General features: G+C 53.1%; 1 protein-coding gene across 2 annotated transcripts in view; it reads right to left on the minus strand.

The window, feature by feature from the left end:
• DTX4 (deltex E3 ubiquitin ligase 4) overlaps positions 1–25,483 on the minus strand; it is a 36,327-nt gene that overhangs the window by 10,569 nt on the left and 275 nt on the right. The window contains exons 2-8 of one of the 2 annotated variants that reach the window (XM_029914691.1): positions 25,197–25,339; positions 16,269–16,989; positions 9,791–9,852; positions 9,352–9,513; positions 7,560–7,621; positions 6,147–6,299; positions 2,626–2,787 (exon numbers count right to left, since the gene is read on the minus strand). In XM_029914691.1, the coding sequence (XP_029770551.1) occupies positions 2,626–2,787; positions 6,147–6,299; positions 7,560–7,621; positions 9,352–9,513; positions 9,791–9,852; positions 16,269–16,989; positions 25,197–25,339 (1,465 nt within the window). Of the gene's footprint in view, positions 1–2,625; positions 2,788–6,146; positions 6,300–7,559; positions 7,622–9,351; positions 9,514–9,790; positions 9,853–16,268; positions 16,990–25,196; positions 25,478–25,483 lie in introns of those variants that run through there. The other variant, XM_029914690.1, reaches the window with a different exon arrangement.

Raw genomic sequence — 25,483 nt, forward strand, 5'->3', positions numbered from 1 at the left:
AACCTCCCACACAGACAGCCATAAGCACCTCTTCTTTACCCTGATGAGTAGCTTGCTCACATAATGCCAGTGACCGGCCCTGAGCACCTGAGCACTGTGCCCAGTACCACAGTACGCACATACAAATGTTCAATCTTATTCTTACAACCCCCACCCCGCACGGAGGTTCCCAGATATATGGATAAAGAAACCAAGGGGCGCCTGGGTTGCTCAGTGGGTTAGGTGTCCGCCTTCGGCTCAGGTCATGATCTCACGGTTTGTGAGTTCGATCCCTGCATTGGGCTCTGCGCAGACAGCTGCTTCAGATTCGGTGTCTCCCTCTCTTTCTGCCCCTCCTCTGCAAGGCTCTTTTTCTGTCTCTCAATAATAAACATTAAAAAAATTTTTTTGAAGAAAAAAGAAAAAAGAAACCGAGCTCAGAAAGGTCAAGTGGTTGTCCAAAGTCCCAGCCAATACAGAGTCAGCCAGGAATCAGAACCCAGGTCTCCTCAGACTTTGAAGACCTTGTGTTGTGGCCCCCACCCGCCATAGCGTTTATCAATGGTGCACATCATGTTTTATTCTGTAGTTCGGTGATACAGATTTATTTTCTCTAACTGGTTGGTAAGTCCATCCAGGAAGTACCATATTTTTCTTTAATTTCTTTTATAGACTGTCACACCTGCCCTGTTTTATTTCTACCACATATCTTACCCTAGTTGGAAATACCTCATTTATGTATCTGTGCACTGACCCCCTCACCCCCCTAGAATAGGGACCTCAGAAGAGAAAAGACTATGTCTGCTTTGCTCACCTTTGTTTTTCCAGCACCTAGAACATGCCCGGCCTGTAATCCCTCCTCCAATGTTTGTTAAATAAGAGACAGAATGGAAGAAGGCAAGGAGGAGGGAAGAAGGAAGGGTCAAAAATAGATATTTGCCGAATAAACAAATCCAGTAAGTACCCTGGATCAATTAGAAAGAGCTTCAATGTGTAAAGGAAGAGAATATTTGTATTTACTGTCAAGAATGAGATTCAATTTGCTCCTGAGGGTTGTCTTTCAAAGAATCAAAAGAGGAAAGAAATGCCCACAAAAGTCAAAGCCAAGGGACATCTACCAAACTATAAATGCAAATACCGTTTGACAAAGAAATTCTACTTCTGGAAAATTATCTGACAGATACCCTCATGTGCATACAAGGTTACCCATTACAGTATTATTTGTTGTAGTAAAAAGATTAGAAACCATCCACATGCCCACCGAATGGGGACTGCTGAATATAAATATGGTGCATGGATACTATGGATTCTCACCCAGAGCTGGGAAGGAATGAGGACGCTCCCTCCACACCAACATGGGAAGATCTACAAAATATTTGTTCACTGAAAACTGCATGATGCAGAACAATATGCCCCCTCTGCATACAAGTGGGCGGGCTGGAAACAGTCTTTGCTGCACATGCACAGAGAATCCTGGGGGGCACGGGAGAAAGTAAGAACAACGGCGGAGCATGGGGACAGGGGGTGAAAGTGGGTAGATGGAGGAAAGGAAACTTTTCACAGCATAAAATTATCGTAGTCCTCTCTGGCCACTGTAACGAGACACCGCAGCCCGGATGGCTTAGACAACAGAAATCTATCCAGTTCTGGAGGCTGGGAAGTCCAAGGTATGAGCAGATCCACTGTCTGGTGGGCGCCCACTTCCTGGTTCAGAGACTGCCGACTTCTCTCTGTGTCCTCAATTTGGGCAAGGACGAGCGGGCTCTCCGGGGGCTGTTTTACAAGGGCACCAGTGCCATTCATGACGGCTCCACCACTTAACCTGTTCAGTTTCATGGACTCCCGGATGGAGGCGGACTTGTACCTGGGGTCTCAATCCCACCTCTGATTTAGACAGTATGTAGGTGAATCCTTGGATTTTGACTTCGAAGTTGATGCTAGAAGGAGTTAAGGCTTTGGGGGCTATTGGGACAGAATGTATTTTGCTTACAAGAAGTACAAGAAGTGATGGAATGCTATAAACTGAGAATCCGTGTCCCTTGGAAATTAACCTGTTAAAACCTAACCCCCAAGGTGATGGTATTTGGAGGTGGGGTCTTGGGTGGGTGATAAGGTCGTGAAGGTGAACTCTCATAAATGGGATCAGTGCCCTCATAAAAGAGTCCCCAGAGAGCTCCCTTACCCCTTCTGCCATGAGGACACGGCATAGATGTCCATGAACCAGACAGTGAGCCTGCCAGCATCTTGACCTTGGGTTTCCCGGTCTTCAGAACTGTGAGAAATAACTTTCCATTGTTTAAAAGTTACCCAGTCCGTGATATTTTGTGGCAGCAGCCTGAACAGATTAAGACAAACAACTTACTGAGCACCTGTGCAGCTTAGTCAGTTAAGCGTCCAACTTGGGCTCAGGTCATGATTTCACAGTTCGTGAGTTTGAGCCCCGTGTCGGGCTCTGTGCTGACAGCTCAGAGCCTGGAGCCTGCGTCAGATTCTGTATTTCCCTCTCTCTCTGCCCCTCCCCAGCTTATGCTCTCTTTCTCTCTCTCAAACATAACTAAACATTAAAAAAAAAGACAAACATATTGCCTGCAAACATTGAAACTTACAAAATAAATAAATAAAAGCCAGTGGCTGGCGTGGGCGCACCTGAATGCCAGGAGGGATGCTGTAGATGATCCGGATGGTTTTGCAGTCGGGGTGGCCAGGCAGGGAGTGAGGGATGAGGTGGTACTCCATCTTCCCCGGAGGCTGGGTGCCTGTCTTCACACCATATATGGTCTTACAGGTTGGACACTGCAAACTTCCGTCCTGAGAACGCAAGGCAGGGACACCCAGATCAGAAACTGTCTTGGCAATGCCCCCTCCCCTCCTCCACCTAACCCTGGAAAGAAACAAAGATAAAAGGCCAGGGGGACAAAATGCACCCAAATAAGTCAATGCCACAAATTAGCTCCATGCTGAGGGCCATGTAAGAGAGACCCCGTCCTTAAAGGGCAGAGCAGCCCACGGTGGGGGTCGGGGGGGCACACACATGGAGTCATTATTGAACCATGATTTCCAAATGAGCCAGACACCCAGCCAAGCACTAGGGAGCAGCCACTGCCAAAATGCTAAGCATCATGATCCCTGCGGCGCTTGCTAGAAACAAAGCCGCCTGGGCCCCACCCCAGGCCACCAAACTGGATTGAGTGGTGGTGGGGCGCTGGAGAACGCAGCAGTGAAAAGATGAGAACTCTGGATTTGATTCTCAGCTCGGCCACCTACCTGCTGGGAGACCCGGGGAAAATTCATTAACCTTTCTGGGTCTCGGCTTTTTTACAGAACATGGAAAATAATAGTATCTATCTCACTGGGTTGTTGGAAGGATTGAACTAGAGAAGCCATAGGAAGCACTGATGACTAGTAGCGTCTCTAACCGTTATTAGCACTCTTATGCTCCCTAAAGCTCCTACAGGTTTAGAAACCGCTGCTCTGAAAAGAGTAGGTGGGCACCATGTGCTGGAGTAGATGAAGCTGACTTTAAGATGGTCCTTAAAGAAGAGCTGCAGCTGGGCTGTGAAGGATGGAGGATAAGGTCTCCATAAGCAACAAGGGAGGGAATGAGTCGTTAGTGAAGGCACCTTAAATCTTATAACAGACTTTACATCTTGTGTCATGTAGGCCTCGCCTGATGTCAGCTGAAAACGGATATTAGCCTTCGCATTATTAGCCTTAAAAGTCATTCCCACTTTGGGGCACCTTCGTGGTTGATGTCATGATCTCATGGTTTGTGAGTTCAAGTCCCACCTCTGTCTTCCCTCTCTCTCTGCCCCTCCCTCCTTCTCAAATAAACATTTAAAAAAAAGTATTTCCTTTTACCAAGAAGAAGACTGAGGCACAGCACCATGAAAGAACGTGCCACTAGTTAGGGCTTAGGCCCCAGCAGCTCTGTGCAAACCCTAAAGCTCGGTGGCTGTGTTGGGGTGCAGGGTGACACTCTGGATGCAGAGAAATAAGGAGCCATGGCTTCACACTGGGGCCCAGCGAGGTGCGGCCTGCATGGGTGGAAGAGACCTTGTTCCCAGGCTTTCCAGAAGAAGGTGGGTGAGGAGGAAGGCATGGGCTGGGAGCCATGTGTGCAGAAAGAGCTGTCACACAACCAGGACAGAAGCTCTCCAGGCCACCTGCACCATCTCAGGAGGACAGGGATCCTCTGTGGAGCTATTTGGGGACTTCAGCTCAAGTTCTACTAACGTTAAAGGAATAGCTTGCATTCAGGGCAATGGAGACAGTCACTTATGTGGTCAATGGATAGGAATCCAAGGCTTGGGGTCAAGAATCAGGGTCCCAACTTCTGCTCTGGCCTTAACTTGCTTCATGACCTCGGGCCAATCACTTCATTTTTCTCTGGGCCCTTCTGTTTCCTCTTGTGTACACCAAAAATTTTAAGCGGCGTGCTTCAAAGAAAATAAAGGATGGTGTCTTGAGAAATATTTCTGAAGCACCATGGAAATCGATGCAAAGAGGAGCTAGATTGTTCTTGAAAACATTCATCAAACAGAATGAACTTGCCAAAAGAAAACCCTTTAAATCCAAAAGAACCTCTTAAAATGCAAAGCCCCAGTGCACCCTTTTCACTCAGGGTCAAAAAAGTGAGCACCAGTTCCAGACCACATCATTCATCAGTGACTGAGCATGAACTCTCCAAGACCAAGATCACAAGGTCAGCCCAAGGTCAGCACTCTGGGAACTTTAATCACAGGGCTTTATAAAGATGAAGGAGGAGGGGGAATTATAGCTATAATACCAAGGAGATATCCATTTGACTAATAATGGTAATAATACCCTGGAAAGTAGGTATTGTTTTATCTCCATTTGCCAGATGGAAAATGAAATCTCAGAGATTGAAAATCTTGCCCAAGATCATTCAGTTATGAAAGCCAGGGTTCAAGGTTGGGTCTGCTGATTCTCTCCTCTCCTCTTTCCCACAAGCAGGAGAAGTACAGTGCAGACCCCAAAAGCCAGACTGTTTTGGGGAGAAAATGAATAAGAAGCTGGGGATATCAGGGAAATGTCAAATTCTGCTGCGATCCAAGCTGGGTCTGGAGAAGCAAGTAGGGTTTGAATTCATGGGGATAGGGGAGTGATGGGTACTCCGGGCTCAGCAAAGAACATGAGAGATGTCAGTGCCTTAGTAAAAGCTCGGACAGTGTAAAGAGAGAGTTATCATCGAAAGAGGCCTCAGACAGTGAGAAAGAATGAGATTTGGCCATTTGTAGCAAAATGGATGGACCTAGAGGGAGTCATGCTAAGCGAAATAAGTCAGGCAGAGAAGGACAGATACCATATGTTTGCCCTCATAGGTCTAACAGGAGAAACCTAACAGGAGACCATGGGAAGGGGAAAGCGGGGGAAAAGAGTTGGGGAGAGGGAGTGAGGCAAATCATGAGGGACCTTGAATGCTGAGAACAAACTGAGGGCTGAACAGGGAAGGGAGAAGGGGAAGGGGGGTGATGGTCATGGAGAAGGGCACTTGTGGGGAAGCTCACTGGGTGTTATATGGAAACCAACTTGGTAATAAACTCTTAACAAAAAAATAAAAGTAGAAAAATAAAGAGGCCTCAGATTCCTGGAATCCTAATTTTAGCGGAGGAACACCACTCTGCCGTCAGTAACGGACCAGGTGAGCATCCCGGACAGCCTTCCCCTCCTCCGACAGTGGGCTTCGAAGGGGCGGCCAGGCATACTTTGGCAACAGCCTCTAATGCCTTGGAGGGGGCAATCAAGGTTGTTTTTGAGACTGTCCAAAGAAAACGAATTATAACTGAAAAGCACTAGCTCTGAAGAAAAAAGGGTAATTTGAGAAATCCTCCCACACTGGGAGTCATGAACGCCCACCATGGGTACACTGTCACCGCCCCACCCCCACCCCATGCCAAGAACTCTCCTGGACTGACATCTACACCTCTCAGACCATCATATCCAGGGCAGAGATGGAGGGCAGTTGGGTAAGACAGGCTTTGTGAACATTATAATTGTGTAGATGCCCGACCCTGCTGAGAACAGCCAAGATCCTCACTCCCGCTGCCCCCGGGTGCCTCTCAGACGCCCCAACAGGGCCTTCACGCTCTTGCTCCTCCAGGGCCCATGGCAGGGGGCGGGGGGCAGCCCTGCAGGCTAGCACTAACCTTGTTGCCATTGTTGTACATGGCGACCAGACAGTAGATGTGGTAGATGTGGCCGCATCTGGACAGCTTTCCCACCAGGTCAGGCTTGACCGTTGGCTGCAGGCCCTTGTAACCCGAGGGGGCCGTGAGGCGCTCCATACAGATGGTGCAGTCCTGGGGGTGGGAGGGGACAGGGCAGAGAGGCCATCAGCGCTCGCCCAGCCCGGGAGCGACTCCACGGTGACTCTTGCAGGATCTGGTGAGGTGTCCCTGTTCCTCTTCTAGACAACCCACAAACCAGGATATATACAGACATGCCTCTGGGAATCTAAATCTAGGTTTATCTCACTTTACACAGCAGCAAAGTTCCTGAAGTAATTGCTGGTGGTGGTACAGGCCAGCCGGGGCTCACCAACAAAACTGTCCTCTCCTTGAGAGCTATGATGAGACATGGTCCTCCCTTGGTGCTCTCCAGTGGCTTGTGGAGGAAACAGACACTTGGCGACAGACCCTTATTTAAGCTGAACGTTTGCAATGCGACTGTCTCTCAAGTGTACCAGAGGGGCTGCTGTTTCATTAAGTCAACAAGAGGAGTGCCTGGGTGGCTCAGTTAAGTGTTCAACTTCGGCTCAGGTCATGATCTCATGGTTTCTGAGTTGGAGCCCTGAACTGGGCTCTGTGCTGACAGCCTGGAGCCTGCTTTGGATCCTCTGTCTTCCTCTCTCTGCCACCCCTCTTCCCCTGCATATGCTTGTTCTCTCTCTCCCAAAAATAAAATAAATATTGGGGTGCCTGGGTGGCTCAGTTGGTGAGGCATCCAACTTCAGCTCAGGTCATGATCTCGCAGTGCATGAATTCAGAAAGTCTACAAGAGGATTTCTCAACCTTGGCACTATTGACATTTGGGATCGGTAACTCTTTGCTGAGCGGGGAGTCCTGGGCATGCTGGGTATTTAGCATCCTTGCCTCTGTCCATTAGCAGTTCCACACCCCCCTACCCTACACTCCCCACGAAGAACTCCCTCTGGCTGAGAACCACTGGTCTACATCAAGCCCATCTAAAAGTCGGTTCCCACAGGGGGCCTGGGTGACTCCGTTGGTTAAGTACCAACTCTTGATCTCAGGGTCATGATTTCAAGCCTCCATAAAAAAAAATAATAATATCTAAAGGAAGAAATAAAAGTCAGTTCCCATAGCTTGTCATGCTGTTTCTCTTAAATTCAGACTGTTAATGGTAAGGCAGTTTAGAATCCAGCCATCAGTCTGTAGCTGCGGATGGCCAACCTCAGAGCCCTGTGTCAGTGCCCAGCAGATCTCTACCAGCTAGGACACAGGACATGGAAGGCTGCTCCCGCCGCATCCTGTGGAAAACTCTAGAGAGGAGAAGCGGGTGACCCTCGCCCTGCTGCTCCCCCACCCCCACCCCGCGCTCACCTCATCTGGCGGGTGCCGGACTTTCTGCAGATACTTCTTGAGCACTTCTTCTGGGGTTTTACCTGTTGGGGGGGATGACAAGGTGGTGGGTGGGCCACCAAGACAGAGGTAAGGGATCAAACAGCCTCGTCAAGCTGGGCAAGCCGGAGAGGGGAGCTATCAGCCAGGCTCAAAGCAGGCAGGGGGAGGAATTCATTCTGCAATTGCATGTAAGAATTTGGAAGGGAATCAGCAGGTGGAGGAGACAAGAGAGCGATGTGTCTGAGGAGGTGAGAGGTATTTCTGCCTGTCTTTACCTCCCACAGTCTCTCCCCTGACATTCTCCCTGGCCTGTTTTCACCAAACCCACTTTTTAACTGAGATAGGGGGAGTGGGACTCTCTTCCATAGAATCAAAGATCCCAGGCATGTGCAAACGATGCAGTGAGGTAGCAGACGACAGCACTGTGTAAACTGTTACACATTAAAAAAAAACGAAAAATGAGGTAGGCTTATCACATTCTGTTTACGGTGTGCTGAGTACTGTCCGATCTGTAATGTGGTTTCAAAGCGATTTGATTTTCCTGGGAAAGCAGGAGGCTCTGCCCACGGCTTCAGGATGGTCTTCCTTGGCCACTGACGGAGCAGGAGCCCAGCAGCCGGGAAGGATCCTGACAGGCTGTGGTGATTTGGGAATGTCTTTGGGGGCTGGACCGTCTGAAGGCAGGAGACAGGATGATATGACCTTAAAAAGGATCGGTGCCTCCCTGGGCACCCCTCCTAGCTTCTCTTAGCTTCTGTTTCCTCGCCTATAAAATGGGGCAGATAGCACCAGCTCAAAGCGTCGCTTTGACAATTAAACGAGCTAATGGACACACAGACCTTTAGCGCTTTTCCAGCTGAGGGCCCAACATGCGCTATGAATAACCACAGGAAGCGTGGGAAAGTGTGAAATCCTGTCATTTCCTATCAGACTATGAACAGGGCAACTGAGTTCATTTGAGCAGAGAACTTCTGATGGGGTAGAAAAGTAGGGCAAGGGTTTGAGGAAGCGGATCATGCAACCGCCACGCCTTCCCACCAGCCTGCGTCTAAGAATGAGGCTTCTGTTCACGGAGAGCCTATTACACAATATGCGTGAGGTCCCGGTGAAACAGCGTGAGGGCCTGGGGTGAGCGTCAAGACGTTTAACAACCAATCACCAGCAGCCAGAAAGACCGGCTGCAGAGCTGAGACAGGGTCCTTTGGTGCCAGGGTGGGCACAGGTACGGACCCCCTAGTGGCGGGACTGTGCCTGGGTAAGGAAGGAGTGCCTGCGGGAAGGTCCAAATGGTCAGCCTCGGGGCTCTGGAGGGACACAGACGGTGGTCACCCCTGTCATGGGTGTGATCTGGGGCACACCTGCCCATACTGGTTGTGAGCAGTTTTTACCCCACTGTAAAGGTAAGAAAACAGACTCACTGTGGTCACATGAGTTGGAAGTGTCACAGTCAGGATTGGAACCCAGTCTGTTTCAATTTCAGGGCCACAGTGATGGTCCTCTGTATCGTGTTTCATGTGTCACACTTTGTGGTTTTATGTCTCTAGATTTCTGTACTGTGCTTTTATACTTTTTAAGGTGTTTCCATCTCATTCATGCATAATCCACTTTAATATAATCATCAGAACAGGAGCTAGCTGGGCCCACTTAGCAGATGCAGAAACAGAGGCACAGGGTATTAAGCTCTGGGTAATAACTTGGGTGATGGCGGCAGAGCCCACGTCTGGGGCCACGCCTTTGACTCCCGTACCCCTTAAGATAAGGAGGCCGATACCTTTCTTGGCCTGCTTTTTGGTGGTCTTGCGGCTCGTGTTGGAAACCCCCGGGATGGATTTGATTTCGCTCTTGCTGACCGGGGGAGGGTGGAGGACCAGCTTGGGCGGCCTGGTGAGGCACACGGGCAGCCCTGCTGCGCTCATGAGAATCCCGGTGATCCCTGGAAGGGCAGGGGGTGAGTGCGGACTGCAGAGAGTTAGCTCCCAGCACCCCGACCGCCTCCCCCCTGTTTCCCAGCACATGTTCTCCTAACTCACTCAGCCTCCCCTCGCCTGCCCCCTGCCCCAGAAATGTGTCGTTCGCGCCTCTCCAACAGCGCGCTTGGCTTCTGCCTGCCCTCCCCACCCCACTCCGAAAAGCCACATTTGCTTTCATGCAATTCTCTCTCTTTTGTAAATGCTCATCACCTCCACTGCCACCCCGAAGCAAGCACTTACCTGCCAGGGCAGGGTTAACAGGACTGGACCCGTTGAGGTTCTTCACGGGCACAGTGGGGACCCTGTGGAAGGAAAGTCAGACCGTGTCACCCCTCCACTCAGAACCCCAAAATTCGCAATGGCTCCTAAAGTCACTTGAGGTCCCAGCAAGGCCCACATAGCCCTGTGTGACCTGCCAACCCCTCTCCTTCACCCCGCTCAGCCCTCATCTTTCTGGTCTCCTCACACATCCCTCACCAGCTTGTCCAGCCCCAGCTGGGCCATGCCCCTGCCTCAGGGCCTTTGCATGTGTGGTTCCTTCTACCTGAAATGCTCTACCAGCAGATCTCTGCCTCGCCTCCTCCTACAGATCCTTCAGTCTTGGCTCACCTTTTCCTGAGATTCCGGAGACCTTCTCATTGAATACTACAACCCACCCTGGGACTCGCAAGCCCTCTTTCCTCACTCTTGGGTTTTCCCCCCATGGAACTGACCATTTAAAAAGTTTTTCAAAGTTTGTTTGTTTTAAAAGAGACAATGAGCAAGGGAGGCACAGAGAGAGAGGGAGACAGAATCCCAAGCGCTACAGCGCAGAGCCTGACACGGAGCTGGAACTCACGAACTGTGAGGTCATGACCCGAGCCAGAACCAAGAGTCGGAAGCTCGACTGACTGAGCCCCCGCCCCAGGCACCCTGGAACTGACAGTTTTTTAAAAAAAAGTTGTTGTTTTACGGTCTCCCCGTCCAGAATCAAAGTCCCACATGGGCAAGTATCTCCGTCTTGCTCACAGCCTGACACCAGCAGGCGTTCAGTGAGTATTTGTGGAGCGAAATGAAAAATGAAGAAGCAAGTTCAAGCCTGGGAGTACACAAGGGTCTCCTAAGAAACTTTAAAAAAAGGCAGAGCCCCAGGCCCAAACCAGAATCCCCACCGGTGGGGCCCAGAACCCGAGCTTTCTCTAGCTTCTGCTGAGAGAACTCAGATAAGGTGGATCCCAGCCCGACACTGGGAAACCCTGTGCTCCACCAGCTGTTTCCCCTCTTTTTCCCTGAGAAATCTAAGTTTCAGGCAAAGCCTCCTCCTCCTCTGTCCTCCCCAGAAACCCGAGCCAGGCTCTGGAGAGGAGTCGCACAGCTGCCTGGAAAGGCGAGGCCTCCCACGTCGCCACAGAGGAAAACATGGGACACCTGGGTTGGGTCGTGCGCCATCCCCCCTGCCACCCAGGCTTCACAGCTGGGCTCGGAGGAGGAAAGGGGCTCGGAGACGCCAGTGGACTAGGTCAGAGATGACTCCAGGGGCCAGAGAGCCGGAGCAGCCAGCAGATCCCCTCGGGAATAAGAGAGGGGAAGGGGCGTGTTCAGTTGTTTCTTTACAGTGTTTATTCCCTCTTTCTGTGCTCATTCATGTGGAGCCCTACTTCATGTTGGACGCTTAGTTAGAGCCTCGGGACACGCCGGTGATCCTGGGGACAGGCTGGCGATCAAGGCAGCCCATGGTCCTGGATCCACGTGGGGAGATTGTGAACCTGCAGGGCGCCCACCTGGTACCAGGCACGGTTCTAACTGCTCACGAGGCATAAATCCATCTAAGACTTCCAACGACCTCTACAGGAGGTGCTGTTATCATTAGCCCCATTTTAATGGGCAAGGAGGTTGAGGCACAGAGAGGTTGAGCAAACCCGATGGAGGTCACACAGCTAAGGACTCAAACCCAGAAAATCTGCTCCAGAGCCCACTGCTGGGCTTTTGTGTCTGTGGGACCCTTCTGTCACCCCACGTGGCAGGCAGGACATGGGGAACGAAGAGCATGTGGAATGAATCTAGGACTAAGAGAGGAGAGGGGCTAAAATGGGGCCTCAAGGCTGAGCAGAGAGTCTGCCTGTCCCCCACATGCCCACAGGGATGGGTGCTTCCCGGCTATGCTGAGTCTTCCGGGGGCCTGTCCCTTCCCCTGGATGATGACATGTGCACCAGGGCTGTGGGAAGGATGTGAGAGAACAGATGTGGGAGTGTTTGTGTCTCAACAGGCCACCAAAGTCTACTTTCCACCCCCGGGATAATCAAACCCGGATGGGGGGAGGGGAAAGCTGAATTCAACACAAAGGAAGGTTGGCTGAGAAAAGAGGCCCAGCCTTGCTTCTGGACTCAGTGGCCTGCCCCCCAGGGCCAGGCATGGCGTGGTGGACTGGAGTCAGGAAAACCAGACTGGGGCCCCAAACCTGCCAGGAATGCCTCACAACCTGCTTCAACTTTTCTGAGCCTCAATGTCCTCTCCGTGAACCTGTGAGGGTTTGGAGTTAGCAGGTTCCGGGGACATGGACTTCTTGAAGATCCTCTGTCCCAGTGCTTAAGAGCAAAGCAGCCACCTAGGCCCTGTGTCCTCTGCGGGGGCTGACTGGCCTCCCCAGCGCTGGTCTGGAAAAGGAGCGAAGGGTCTGGCAGCCTGTGCTTGTTCCCTGACTCCCCACCAGGGGGCAACACTCACAGTCCAGGCCTGCACCTGCCTTCCCACCCTCCTTCCAGCTCCAAGCCCCTCCCGCCCAACCAGGAGGTAAGTAGCTATGATCTGGGTGACAAAAGCCACCTTTGTTCCCACAAACTGGACTGGCAGGTTTCCACACCCAAACTAGATACCCAGGAAAGAGTCCAATCCCCAGAGCACACCCCCTGGGCAGCCCACGGACCCAGGGAAGGGGTCAGGTCTGAAGAGAGGGAGGGTCCATATGAGGACCCAGCACTCTGGGGAATACCATGGGAGGGGCCATGCCAGGGAAGGCAAAACTCATCAGTAGGCTCCGGATGGTGGCAGTGGACTTGAAGAGGAGGAGATCTGCTTACGAAATACAGAGGGATACAGTGGAGGTAGGCTTGCAGAGGGGTCAGGAGACCTGCCCTCCAGCCCAGCTTGGCACTGGCCTTGTGCCTGTGGGAGAGACACATGGCCTCCCTGCACTTCAGTGACCACGTCCAAGTTACCACATCCATGACAGGGCCACCCTAGTCTCTGTCCATGGGGTCCCTGTGAGGATTCAGGATCTAGGTCAAATACTCTATAAACAGGCAAGCCCTATGCAAATTGGGAGTTGTTTACATTTTTGTTTCTCAACTTTAAGAGGAAGTTGGGCTTGATAAAGTCTTTTCCTGCCAGAAGAGGCCGACTTTCTGATTCTTGAGGACATCGAGCCCCGGGCAGTGCAGAAGATTCTTGCCTTAACAACAACTCAGGAGGGCCGATTAGGTGACTGGTTACAATGAAAGTGGTGGGGCGGCCCATGGAGTCCCCACCGGTCACACACCCTGCTGCCTGCCACCCCGCCCCCTGCCCCCGCAATCCCCCTCCCCTGCTGTACACGCCTGAGCCCTCCTTCCAGAAATCAGCAGCCCAAACACTGGCATGCCTCTCACATCCTCCAGGCAGCTCAGCTCAGCCAACGCTGGCTGGCCTAGCCATCGGAAGACACCCCCGCCCCATTCTGTTGGGCTGTTCTCAGTTTCCATTTCTGTGCCTCAAATATAAAACTAAGAAAAGACAAGAGCTGGCAAGGTGGCAGGAGAAGGGGGCTGATGGCAGGAGGAAAGCTCAGCAGATACCGTGGTGAGAAACAGTGGGCTTTTCTGGAGTTGTGAGCCGACCCAGGAAGCCTCCTATGGGACAATGGTCTTGTCTCTCCAGCAACTGAAGTCTCGCTGGAGACAGAGACTGGAGGAGAGGGCCACAGGGGGGCCCCCCGCCCCCCACTACACAGCCCCTCTCTTTTCTCTTTAGAAACCCCCTGCTTGCGTCTCTGAATAATTCACAGGGTCTTTTGTTCCCTCTCAAGCCCTTCTCTTGGACCCACCTCTCCCGCCCTCTCTGGTCTTCCCCTTTTCCGTGGGAAAGTTGCTTCAAGAGCTCACGGACGGGGAGAGGAGGGGAAGGGGCCATTCCACGACAGAAGGTGGACGGCAGTGCCAGACAAAGGGAATAAGCACGCTCATTAAATGGTCAAGAAAGACTGTAAGAGAAAATGGGGGTGGGGGTGAGGGTGCTGTAGGAGGTGAAAAAGGAAGGGGCTGGAAGATAGAAGGCCTCCCCCCGCAGGAAAACAGTGGAGAAAAAAGCGGGTTTCTAAAGGCCTTTTGAAAAATGGCACTGCCCAGACCTCCACCCAATTCTCTCGCTCCAATTCCACTAGCAGGCAGGGGGAGTAGAGCAGAGATAAAGAGCTGCAGGCTTCCTTAAAGTGATCGGGGGTCCTTTCCCTCAATTGTGGCACGAGGTCACTTGGTTTTTGCCAAGGGCGCCAGAAACGAGGTGGTCTGTTAGAGGCTGCCCAGCTTTGACTTCAGTTCAACAACTACACAGCATACATTCCATGGACACACATTCATCATGACAATAATAATAGCAACTAATACTGACCAAACTCGTACTATTTGCCAAGCGCTGGGCGAAATTCACACACTGAGCGTTGCATTTAATCCTCGTGACAGCCCTGATAAGGAAGGTGCTATAACTCGCCCCATTTTACAGATGAGCAAGCTGAAGACAGAGGGTGCAAACCTTGCCCTGCGTTGCACTGGAAGGAACGTGGGTTGCAGCCCGGGGCCACCAGGTGCTGGAGGCTGGGTTTCTCGCCAGCTATAGGAGCCTCCCTCTGCCACACAAGTAGTTATCCTGGAAGCCTGTCAGAGGCCACAGGATACTGCTGTGTGACCTTGGGGAGAAACCGAGCAGTGGTGTGGTTTAGGTGCCCATTCCCCTCTACCAAATACTCTGCCAGCTCAGAAGTCATGTGAAAATCCCACACATCTGACTTGCACTTGACCATTTATGAATTGCCTTCACATAGAGCAAGGAGCTGAGCTTTAGCCAAAAGGGCAGAGGACTAGAGGACGAAACCCTGGGCCCCAACCCCCACTCTGTGACACATGAGCCGTGTGGCCCTCCTTGGGAAGTGAATTCTGAGCCGGAGGCCCAAGCTTGACACCGGGTACACCGGGTCAGGGAATGAGAGAATACCGGCAGGGCATCTGGTAAATTCTCCCTTAGTGGAGGTTCCCACAGGCACTCCACGGGGCAGGCAAGGCAAGCGTGATGACCCCCATCGCACACAGGAGGAAACCGGACCTTGCAGAGACTCTGGCTCAGCTTAGCGGCAGAGGCCGGAGGGAAGGCCTCGCCTCTCTCTCCACAATACACTCGCCTCCTCTTGCCTCCCAGCGCTGAGCCTCTGTGCGCAGATGGCCTCCTCTGGGCAGCCTGAATTTCCCGCTCAGGTGCATAACCTCACGCCAAACCTCTCGGATAGTCACAGGCAAGGCAAGGCCCCTCTGGAGGAAAGGACAATTGGGCCGATGTGAGAGGCCAATTTCACCAGAGATTGGGGGCTGGCAGGCAAAGGCTGTGGGTACCGCATGGACCTGGGCCTTCCCCACTGGATGATTAGGGAGAGAAAGAAGATCATAAAAAGTGGTAATCACAGAAGCGACACCACCACCGGGCTGTCACGGGAAGAACAAGGCACAGCAGGTGCCTGGCACACATAGTAAGGGCCCACTAAGTATGGGCTCTTAGTTCCAATCTGGAGTTACCCCTGCAGTGTGCAGCGAGACCAGAGGAAAGGGGCTAAACCTCATTTGGCACCTACTGTATGCTGGGGATTGTGGTATGCACTTGACAGAGAAACAGGACAGCAGAGTCAGAGAAGAGTCCGGCTCTGGTGTCAGACTTCCTCAAGTTTGAATTTTGGTCTCAGCCAATGGTTAGCTCTCTGCCCTTGAGTGAGAGAACCTCTGATTTCCTCGAGGGTAAAATGGGGGCATCCAAATGCCCCCTTCAAAGAGGTGCTATAACTGGGGTGCCCGGGTGGCTTAGTCGATTGAGCTTCTGACTCCAGCTCAGGTCAAGACCTCACGGTCCCGTGAGTTGGAGCCCCGCAGTGGGTTCTGTGCTGACAGCTCAGAGCCTGGAGCCTGCTTCAGATTCTGTGTCTCCCTCTCTCTCTGTCCCTCCCCCGCTCATGCTCTGTCTCTCTGTCTCTCAAAAATGAATAAATGTTAAGACAAATTATTAAAAAAACACAACAAAGAGTTGCTGTAAGGATTAAATGAGGTGATAAAGCCCCCAACCTAGACCCAGATGGGAGGGAGCTCATTTAACACTGCCTATTAGGACATGGTGTGTATAACCTTTAACCCTCAGGGGTGACCCTAACGTGGGGATTACCCAAGGCATTTATGGAGGAGAAAGTTAGGCTTCTTGGATGTTAGGGATGTGTTCCCAATCACATAGCTACTGAGAGTCTCCATTAGAAGACTTAGAAGCCAAAAACGTGGTCCCCAAAGGCCAAGCGCACCCGCACCCACCACACCATGCTGCCTTCCACCTGCGGCCAGAGGGTCAGGACAAAAGGTTACAGGGACTTAAGTCCTGGCAGCCCCTCTTTCATCTCTGGCCCAGATCAGTTGGGTCCTGTGCCCCTTATCAGTAAACGCTCAGAGGCATTGAAGTACCTACCCAGAGGCGATCAGCACCCGGGACTGGGCGATGGCCAGTCGCTGCAGGTTGGTCCGATTTAAGGTGGCCAGGGCCACCCTTCCCGTCTTGCCGTTGGCTCCGGAGGGACTGGCTGGAGAGCCCACGGTCACCCCTGCCGGCGCGGTGGACGCCTGTCGCCGGATCACCTGTGACTGGACAGGCTTCACCGGGCCTCGGATGGTGCTGTCCAGAGGCTTGGCCACGGGGCCTGGTGCAGGGGGCAGCCTGACCGCTCCAGATGGGGGCACGTTCTTGCGGGCCGCGGGGGGCTGCAGCGGCCCGGCGCTCCCCCCAGTGGCCACGGCTGCCTTGACGCTCATCACCAGGACGCACTGTGGGCAGGAGCAGGGCGGGGCCGCGGGCGAGGTGGCCGTCGCGGGGCTGGCGGGCCAGGACTGGGCCTTGGGCAGTGCGCCCGTGACCATGGGGTAGACGAGATCCAGGCGCCGGCGCACACGGCGTTGGCGCTGCGTCTGCCGGTTGATCTGGCCCATGGTGCTGAAGTCGATGACGTAGCTGAAGCCGACCGAGGTGAGGTCGATCCAGGGATGCTGCTTCTCATAGGCGTGCTGGATGGTGATGCCCACTTCCATGTCGTAGGGCGTCCAAGAGCCGTTGTCATTCTCCCACTCCCACACCACGCCCTTCCCGGGAGCCGAGGACGGGTCGTAGTAGTTGCGGCGAACTGGGCGCAGCGTCCCTGCCAGAGTGGGACAGAGGACAGGGTCGGGGTCATCAGGGAAGGAAACTGGATTGGGTTAGTCCGGGCGGGCCCTGGCCTGGCTGTTGAGGTATCAGCTTCGAGGTGGGGTGGGAGCACTGCGTGACAGCGTGAGACGTGGGAGGTCAGCGTGGGGTACCAGAAAGAGCACCTGCACCATTGCGGTGGGAGACCTTGGTCTGCAGCCAAATGTATTCACTTCCCAGTTTATGTAGAACTCCCCAACACCCTTTTCTCCCCTGAGAAACAAGGACTCCTTTGCAGAGGTTTTGTGAAAATAAAATGTGATCCGCTTATTCATCCAGCAAGTATGGAATATGGATGCCCAGTCCTGGATCTCTTCCAGACCCTGCAATTTGCACTAAGGCCCATGAAGCCTGTAACACATAGTAGGTGCCCAGAAATAGCCTGTTGCTTCTCCCCTATCTGGAGGGCTATGCGGAAAAGAACAAACGGTCGAGACAGGCTAGAGAGCAGAGGAAGAACACGAGGCCCCAGGAAGGCAGCCCAGCAGTGGAGTTAGGGCTCCTTCTCTGCCCCTTTATGGGGGCAGTAAAAACGAAAATAGAAAATCAGGTTGTGAGAACTCTTACGCTTTTGAGCATTAAATCTTCTATCAAAACAGTAATCATGATCAAGATAATTTTCTATTTCTCTAATATTTTTCTTCCAAAAAGCTCCAGCCATCCTAAACATGGGATTGTCTTAATTTTCAGTCTCACTGGGGGAAGGGCGAGCAGGGAGAGGCCAGGATTATTGCGGCAAACAGCACAGAAGAAATGAACCTGCAGGTTCAAAGGGACTCGAAGGAAAACGAAGTCTGTAACTGTTGCCTCTTTCTCCCGGACCCACCCTAAGACTGAATTCAGACTCAGGCCCAATCAAGCCTCATTTCATGGGTATCAACATCCAGGCTGAAGATGCCTGGGTCAAGGCAGGGTGAGGGGACCTGGGGGGGCTCCAAGGGTGCCTGGATCTCGCATCTGTCAGCTTAAGCCCTCTCCATCAAAGTGGTGGGAAAAGGCTCCCCTTGGCAGGCCTCTGACCCATCCCCTCCTCCAGCCCAGAGGGAGACACCAAGACCGGGACAGAATTCCATTCAAGGGGGGAAGAAAAGGAACAATGGCTATTCAGTCCTTTTCCAGGGTCACAACCCGCCCCCCACCCCATCTCCAAGCCCCTTAATGACCCAAAACATCAACATTCAGAGGCGGGAGGGAGAAGCGGAAAACAATCTGCTATTCAGGACTAGGACACTGTTGGGGGACCTGGAGAGGGGGAGTGGGATGGGAGGAAGAGAGGAGGAAGAAGGCGGGTGGGCAGGAGTTCCCGGTTTGCCTCCATTTCCTTCCTAAGGAGCCAGGTCACTGGGGGAGAAAGAGCACAGGCTCTGTCCCATTCAGCTGTGTGACTGAGCCTCAGTTTCCTCCTATGCTTGGGTCCTGGGGAGTGACTTCAAAGGGCGGATTTGAGGATTAAAGGAAGGACTGACTAGAAAGGGCTGAAATAGCACCTGCCCCATGCCAAGAGCTCAATAAAAGTTGGTTGATTATCATTGTAATTTATTTTCTATTATATATCTAAGCGGGATGGAGAGGTCATGGTAAGTTTAGTTCAGAGGATGTGTGGAGTGAGTGTGTGTGTGTGTGTGTGTGTGTGTGTGTGTGTGTGAGAGAGAGAGAGAGAGAGAGAGAGAGAGAGAGAGAGAGGAGTTTATACATAACTCCCTATACAATCTTTCTTATTTAGAAAGCCCCTATCCCATTCCATATGATCTTCACGGCAATCCTATGAAACACCTTTTAGAAATGAAGAGATGAAGTTTTGAGAGCTTAAACGACCCTATTTTATCTTCTCCCCAGCAGAGCAGAGGCAATGCACGTATGTGTCTGATTCTCACAAATATGCTTAAGAGGCTTTTTTTTTTTTTTTTAACAACAGTGGTATCATCCCAGAGATGCTGGAGAACTGTCCCAGAAGTTCTGGAAGCTCACTGTGGCTCTCACACACCCTTCCCGGTTTATGTCCTTCCCCCCCCCCCCCCATGCTCGTGTTCTCCTGAACTCCTAGCAGACAGATGGCCTTTTATCCTCCTGTGCTCCCTCACAGGTCTCTGACCCCCTCCCCTACTATTCACCAGGTCCCCTGCACCGAAATGCCCTCCTTTGCCATTTTTAGCCATTGAGACTGTCCTCATTTGGGTCCTGTGCCATTTGCCATCCAGCTCCTGGAGTGCTCTCCCAGCGTGGCCAGGCCCTCAAGAGGTCTGGGTACAGATCTGCCCCCACCTGCCCAGACCCTGCGTGTACCAGGGTCTCGGCGTTTTTCCTGGGAGACAGAGCCGCCACCCTCGAGCTCTGCGCCCTAGTGTCCCAGGCGGTGTCGGCCATCACGTCAGGAGGACTCCACATCCGTGCTGTGATGGATGGAAGACTTCTGGCTACTTCGACTCTTCATCATTTATTACGTATTGCCTGGTCCCCACCTGCTGCCACGAGTTATGCGGGCACTACTCAAAGGGCTTACAATCCACAGCTAGACAAGGGTGTGAATGACTGGGAGGCAGAATACGCCACAGGAAGGGGGACAACGAAATGCATGCGGGCCCAGAAAATCTGCCCACGTCCCCCCTGTGCTTAAATCCCTTCCGTGACCTCTCCTTAGGTCTGAACCTGACCCTTTCCACCATCTCTGTGGCCGCCACACACCCTAAGACAGTCTGCTTACACTTCTGCCTCTTCCAGCCTCTCCCTACTGCTGTGCTTCTCCTCTCTGGGTCTTTTCACAGTGCTGGCCCCTCCCCCAAGACACCCTGGCATCCTCTTTCCTGCCCATAGTTCCAATTTTAGCTCATTTCCTCCAGGGAACTTCTCTGGGCTGCCCTGACCAGATCAGATTCTCTTTCCTATCTTTTATTTTATTTTAATTTAATTTAATTTAATTTAATTTTATTTTTTTGCAGCATTTGTCATGATGGGCAGTTACACATTTATTGGTGTGATTGATTTGGTGAATGTCTGTCTCTCCTCACCGAACTCCCAAATGGCACAAGAGTGGGCATCCGGGTGTTTGCTCATGGTTTTATCCATGGTGCCTGACATCTCCTAGGAGCTCCATTAATACTGACTGAAAAAAGAACATAATGATGGTTCAGAGGACATTTCAAGAAATGGCTGACAGCACCAGGAGGCTTGAATGAGAGGGAGAATTTCAATAGGCAAAAATGGCAAAGGAGGGCATTTCAGTAGAAGGGACTCTGTGAATAGTCGGGGGAGGGGGAGTCAGAGAACTCTAAGGGGGTGCAGGAGACTAAAAGGGACATCTGTTTGTCAGGAATAGAGGAAGATGTAAGGCAGCGAGGAAGATAAAGCTGGAAAGTTATGTTAGAGCCAAGGCGTAGGCAGTCTGGAACGCCAGGCTGTGAAGGTTTTATTTGTAGGTAATGAGGAGCAGGTGAAGTTTGTGACGCGGAGAAGTGACAAGACCAGAGTTGCTCTGTTAATGAGTTCCAAGTGAGAAGTAATGAGGGTCTGGGCAGTGGAAATGAAAAGGAGGTGACAGATTGGAGGAACCTAAAGGGAAGATGTGGGTAGGAGGTGACCGGGAGTAGCTGAATTCAATGCTTTCCAAGACAGTTTCCAGAATCACCTGCCTCAGAATCTCCTGGGGGTACTTAACACCTTTCAGAGTACCCACAGGTTGCTATGAGGAATCATCAGCATCTCCAGGGCCTGGGCCTGGGAATCCGGATGCGAACACCCGTCCAGGATTTTCATCACGCACACTAACTTCAACAGCTGGGTCACATGGTCCATGCTGCCTTACACATTGGACAGAACAAGACTCTTGACGGAGGCAAAGAATCTTGAGGTCATGACCGTGGGCAAGGGGTCCAATGGGGACACCAGTTGCTGGCAGAGGGTTATCAAGAGGAAGAGCCAGTGTTTGGAGGGACAGACACGCTGAGTTCAGCTCAGCCCCAGCAGGCTGGTTAGAGATAGAAGGCAGACGTCAGAACCAAAGCCATGGCACAAAAGAATGTCATCATGGGGTTTCACTCCTCTGATTCTTTTCAGAGTCCACTCTATCTGGAATGTGCTAGTCCTGGCCTCCTCTGCAGTCAGGACCATGAACTAGAGGATCTGAGAAATCTATTTGGTCCTTGGGGGCAGTGACCCGAAGAAAAGGCCGCTAACAGGATAGGAATAAAGAATGTTCATAAACCTAGTGGGGAGAAAGAGAAAGAAAATCAGTTTTTCCTGGCAACTCAGACACTTGCATTCCAAAGCACCAGAGATGTTTTGGTTCCTGGGAAATGGGAGAAACGCCATGAGCCAGCCAGCCTGGCATGAGCCAGGCTCTAGGACACTTTACCCACATCTGTACATCGCTGTGTCAGAAAACTCTCCAAAGCGCCCCTCAGCCCCACTAGAATGTCCTGTGACAGCAAAGCCCTGGACGTTTCGTCATTTGCTACGTCCCCCATGCCTGGAACAGCATCTGCACAAAGCAGGTGCTCCAGAAGTGTGACCGATGACAGAGCAGAGTGTGGGATACTTGATTTGGAATCTCAGCTCTGTCAAAGCCGTAAAACTTTGAGCAACTTAGGCTCTTCCAAATGGCTTCCTTTCCTATAAAATGGGGACAATAGGTCGTTCCTAAGATCGCTGTGAGGATAAAACAAATCTTTAAACAAGACTGTGTGTGCAAGGGGCCTGGGGCAGCCCCCATACTGTAACAATAGATCGTGGGGTCATCTGCACTCACACAGGGCAGAGGGTATTGCAGGGACCTAGGAATCAGCATCTGTCAAAACATTTGCTCTCTCTCCCTCTGACCTTTCTCACCATATTAAAGATGGAGGAAAGGCAAAAGTTGCAGAGAAAACTCTTGAGCTGGGAAGGACGCCCCTCACACAGGCTTCCTCTAGGCAGCATCCTCACAGGTGCAGGGGCCAAACCCATTCACCTGCCCATCGAAATGACGACAAGAAAGGAGCCAGGGAACTCTCAAGGCTGCTCTTCATTCTACAGAGAAAATAGGGGGCCTGAGCTGCTAAGGAACTTGCTCAAGGTCACACGGGAAGCCAGTGAGGCTGGGATGAGTCAGGTCTCCCCACTCATAGCCCAGGGCTCCCCACGTCCTGCTGCTGGAGCCCTGGAGGTGGTGGCGATCAGGTGTACTGGAAGATACAAGGGACAGGGATGCTGAAGGACAGACTGCACTCCAGTCACTGCCCTGTGACAGAAAAGGTGAGCCCCATCAAGGCAAATGACCGTACAAGGACAGGATCCAAGCAAGGCTCAGGAAGCAGCCAAGACCGTGGCCTCTGCCTCGCACCCTTTCCTCCCTTCTTCCAGATTTCCTAGCCCGAAACACTAGCTGGCCAGGGACCAGCAGGAGTGCAAAGAAGCTGGAACCCAGAGGTGGTGTGGGGAGGATGGGCCCGGAGCAAACAAAGGCTGCAGAGGGTCTCTGTACCCTCCCAGCCATCTCCCTGGAGACAGGGTGGGTGAGGCTGGAGCCCAGGGAGGGGTGGGGGTGGGGAGTTGAGAGTCTGAGGCCTCACTTGTAGCAGGCCAGGCCACTTGTGAAAAAAAACAAAGCTCCTATGTCAGGAAATGTCCCCACATAGAGGAGGCTAGAGAGAGAGAGAGAGAGAGAGAGAGAGAGAGAGAGAGAGGACTACTCAGCCTCTAGGCAGGGGGACTTCCAGCTCTTCTTTGTTTCTGGGGATGTTTCTGGTTCCCAGCTTCAAACTGTGGCTTGGGGGTGGCGCGTAATTTCATTAAACATTGCCAGGGCTTGGCTGAGGTTGCCTGGGCACCCGCGGTATAAAGTTCCTCCCCTGTCATGGCCTCATCAATGAGCTATATTGAGAGGAGCAGCATGTCTGTTGGCGGAGAAGGGAGAGGAGGGGGCTCCAAGCCCAGAAGCCCAGATTCTATTCTGCTTTGACAAGCTTCTTGACAGCCCCGCATTCCTGGGAATTCAGCCCAGTGCCTTCGGCAGCCGGCACAGGGCCCGGCACCCGGGAGGAAAACGGCAGGACCAGTCACCCACTGACCATTAGAAGCAGTCTGAGTCATGTGAGCCTCTAAGACAGACAAGAATGTAAAACACCCCTGGGAAGTCTTTAAAATGATCCGGGCTACTAGCCCTTCTGACTCTGGTCTAAAATCTGAGAAGCCCCAGCCTCAGACTGACCTGCTGAGCACCGGGCCACGGACAGCCTGTCTTCAGAGAGGCAGGTGGCCAGACCTGGCGGGACGCGGCTACCGACCGTCCCTCAACCCAGTTTTCTCCATAATTTCGCATCTGATGGTAGAAGGGGCTTTTCATTCCCCTCTTAAGATACTCCTGAACGCTGACTAAACTTCACCCCTATCCAAATGTGGGACAGGGGCTGAGACAAGCATGTCACCAGCGGGTCTCTCAATGTGCTGCAGAGATTTAGTCTGAAACAGAGCTAACACCTGCCTGTTTTTTCTGAGCAGGAATGGAATTCCGGGTCAGGTGTCCCACTTCCAGGGCTCAGCACACTCTCCCCCGCCCGCCCCGCCCCCCAGCAATCTGCTGCCTCCACTCTCCCTTCCACAACCTTTACCCCAATTGCCCAATTACATCTCTCCCTCCCCTTGGCCACACTTAATCCTCTTTCTCAATCTCCTAACATTCCTCCTCATTCCCTCCTCCCTCCCAGTCCGCTCAGCCCCACCCCTCTGCCTTTCCCACCAGCGGGTTTAAGCAAGCCCTCCAGACGCTAACACTTCTGAAGTCCTTTCCCCAGAAGGCTTTACTCAGTTGGCCAATGTCTGCAAAGTCCCTGGCAAAGAAGCTGTTGGGAGTGAGGACTGACGATGGGGACGCTCACTTGGGTGGAAAGAGGCTCCTTTCCCATGACAATCCTAATTAGCACACAGGATGTGGGGGCTTTCCAAGGAGGCTGGGATGCCCGGCTCAAGCAGCTGTTCTCGGATCCTCTGGGACTCCCCTCACCCCCCCTCCCCATCCTCTCTAGCCCCTCCTCACCACACTGCTTCTCCAGGCTCCTGGGTCACACTCTCCGGAAAGCCGGGCCAGAATTCCAGAAACCCCTCCTCCCCCCAAGAATAGACTACTGGAGAGGATGCAGACTTGTCTTCAGGTCCTCAGTTAAGCGGAGACACCCAGAGCTGAGCAAAGACAAGCAGCTGGGTCCTGCCCCTCCTGCCAGTGACCAGCCACCCTGAACTCCTCTCCCGGAAGGGTCTCTGTTCTTCGCTCTGACCTGGAAAGGGTGCTCAGGAGGGAAATGGGATTGTGGTGGCCACAGTGGCCGCTTGATTCCCCTGAAAAAGATAGGGGTTTAGTGCTCTGGGAGACCAGAGTGTCAGAGTTTCAGGAGGAAGCTTGGGGACCCTTTCTCCTTAGGAATCCACCTCCTCCTACGCGGACAAAGGGAGCGGCTTCCCTGCCAGGCATTCCGGAGCCCGGGCCCTCCCCTCCTCTTTCCATCTGCTCTGGCCTGTTGCTTCAAGCACTTGGAGTGCACAGGCGCTACTGGCCAATGCAGCAGCATCCCAAGTGTCTCATGTCCTGGAATCCCCCAGCAGCTCCAGGCTATCCTCCCAGGACGCCCGCCCTGCCCCAGCCAGACCACAGCGACCGCCTGCAGGGACTCCCTTCTTCCCTCCCCCAGTCCCCACCCCCCGAGGACCCAGCTGCAGGAAGGCATCCCACACAGAAAGGGCTGGGGCAGTAAGGTGGGTGACGAGGGGAACAGGTGGCGGCTCTGAGGGTGCCTGAGGCAAAGCAGGGTCAGCCACGGTGTGAGGATGAGAGCAGGAAGCCTTTCCCGGAGGCTGGGATTGCTTGTGGGCTGGGCCGGCCCTGGAATTTCTACCTCGGAGGATTTGGGGCCACCAAACGATTAAAGGGGGGGGGCGCAAAATGGGGAGGGATTCCTAGGGGCTCGGTTGTAGCTCGATTTGCACAAGCAGAACACGGATACTACTTGCATGGACGTTTATTGCGGGGACAATCTTAAGAGCATGGCGGGGAGCAAAGCGCCCCCTCCACGACCACCTCCTGGTGACACGCCGCACGGAGTTGCGGACTGGGTGGGTCCCGGTGGGCGCTGGAGACGGGAGATCCCAGGGCAGGGAGGGGAGGTGGGCGCGGGCGGGGCAGGGGCGCCGGCTCACCGGTATCCTGGCGGAACTGGTTCATGGACTGCAGGTCGATGATGTAGGGCGCGAGACGGCTGTCCACCTGGCCCAGCACCACGCTGCCCCCGGCGCGGGGGCCGGCGCGGACCACCGCCTCGATGTGGTGGCTCACGGCCGGGCTGTAGGGACGCCAGCGGCCGTGCTCGTTCAGCCATTCCCAGACCACCACCGCCGAGGCCAGGAGCATGGCGAGCCCCGGGCCGCGGCGGCTCCGGGCCGCCTGCCTCCCGGGCCCCGCGCGCCGGTCCTCCTCCGCTTCCTCC

The sequence above is a fragment of the Suricata suricatta genome, chromosome 11, assembly GCF_006229205.1.
Source record: "Suricata suricatta isolate VVHF042 chromosome 11, meerkat_22Aug2017_6uvM2_HiC, whole genome shotgun sequence".
NCBI classification, from domain to species: domain Eukaryota; kingdom Metazoa; phylum Chordata; class Mammalia; order Carnivora; family Herpestidae; genus Suricata; species Suricata suricatta.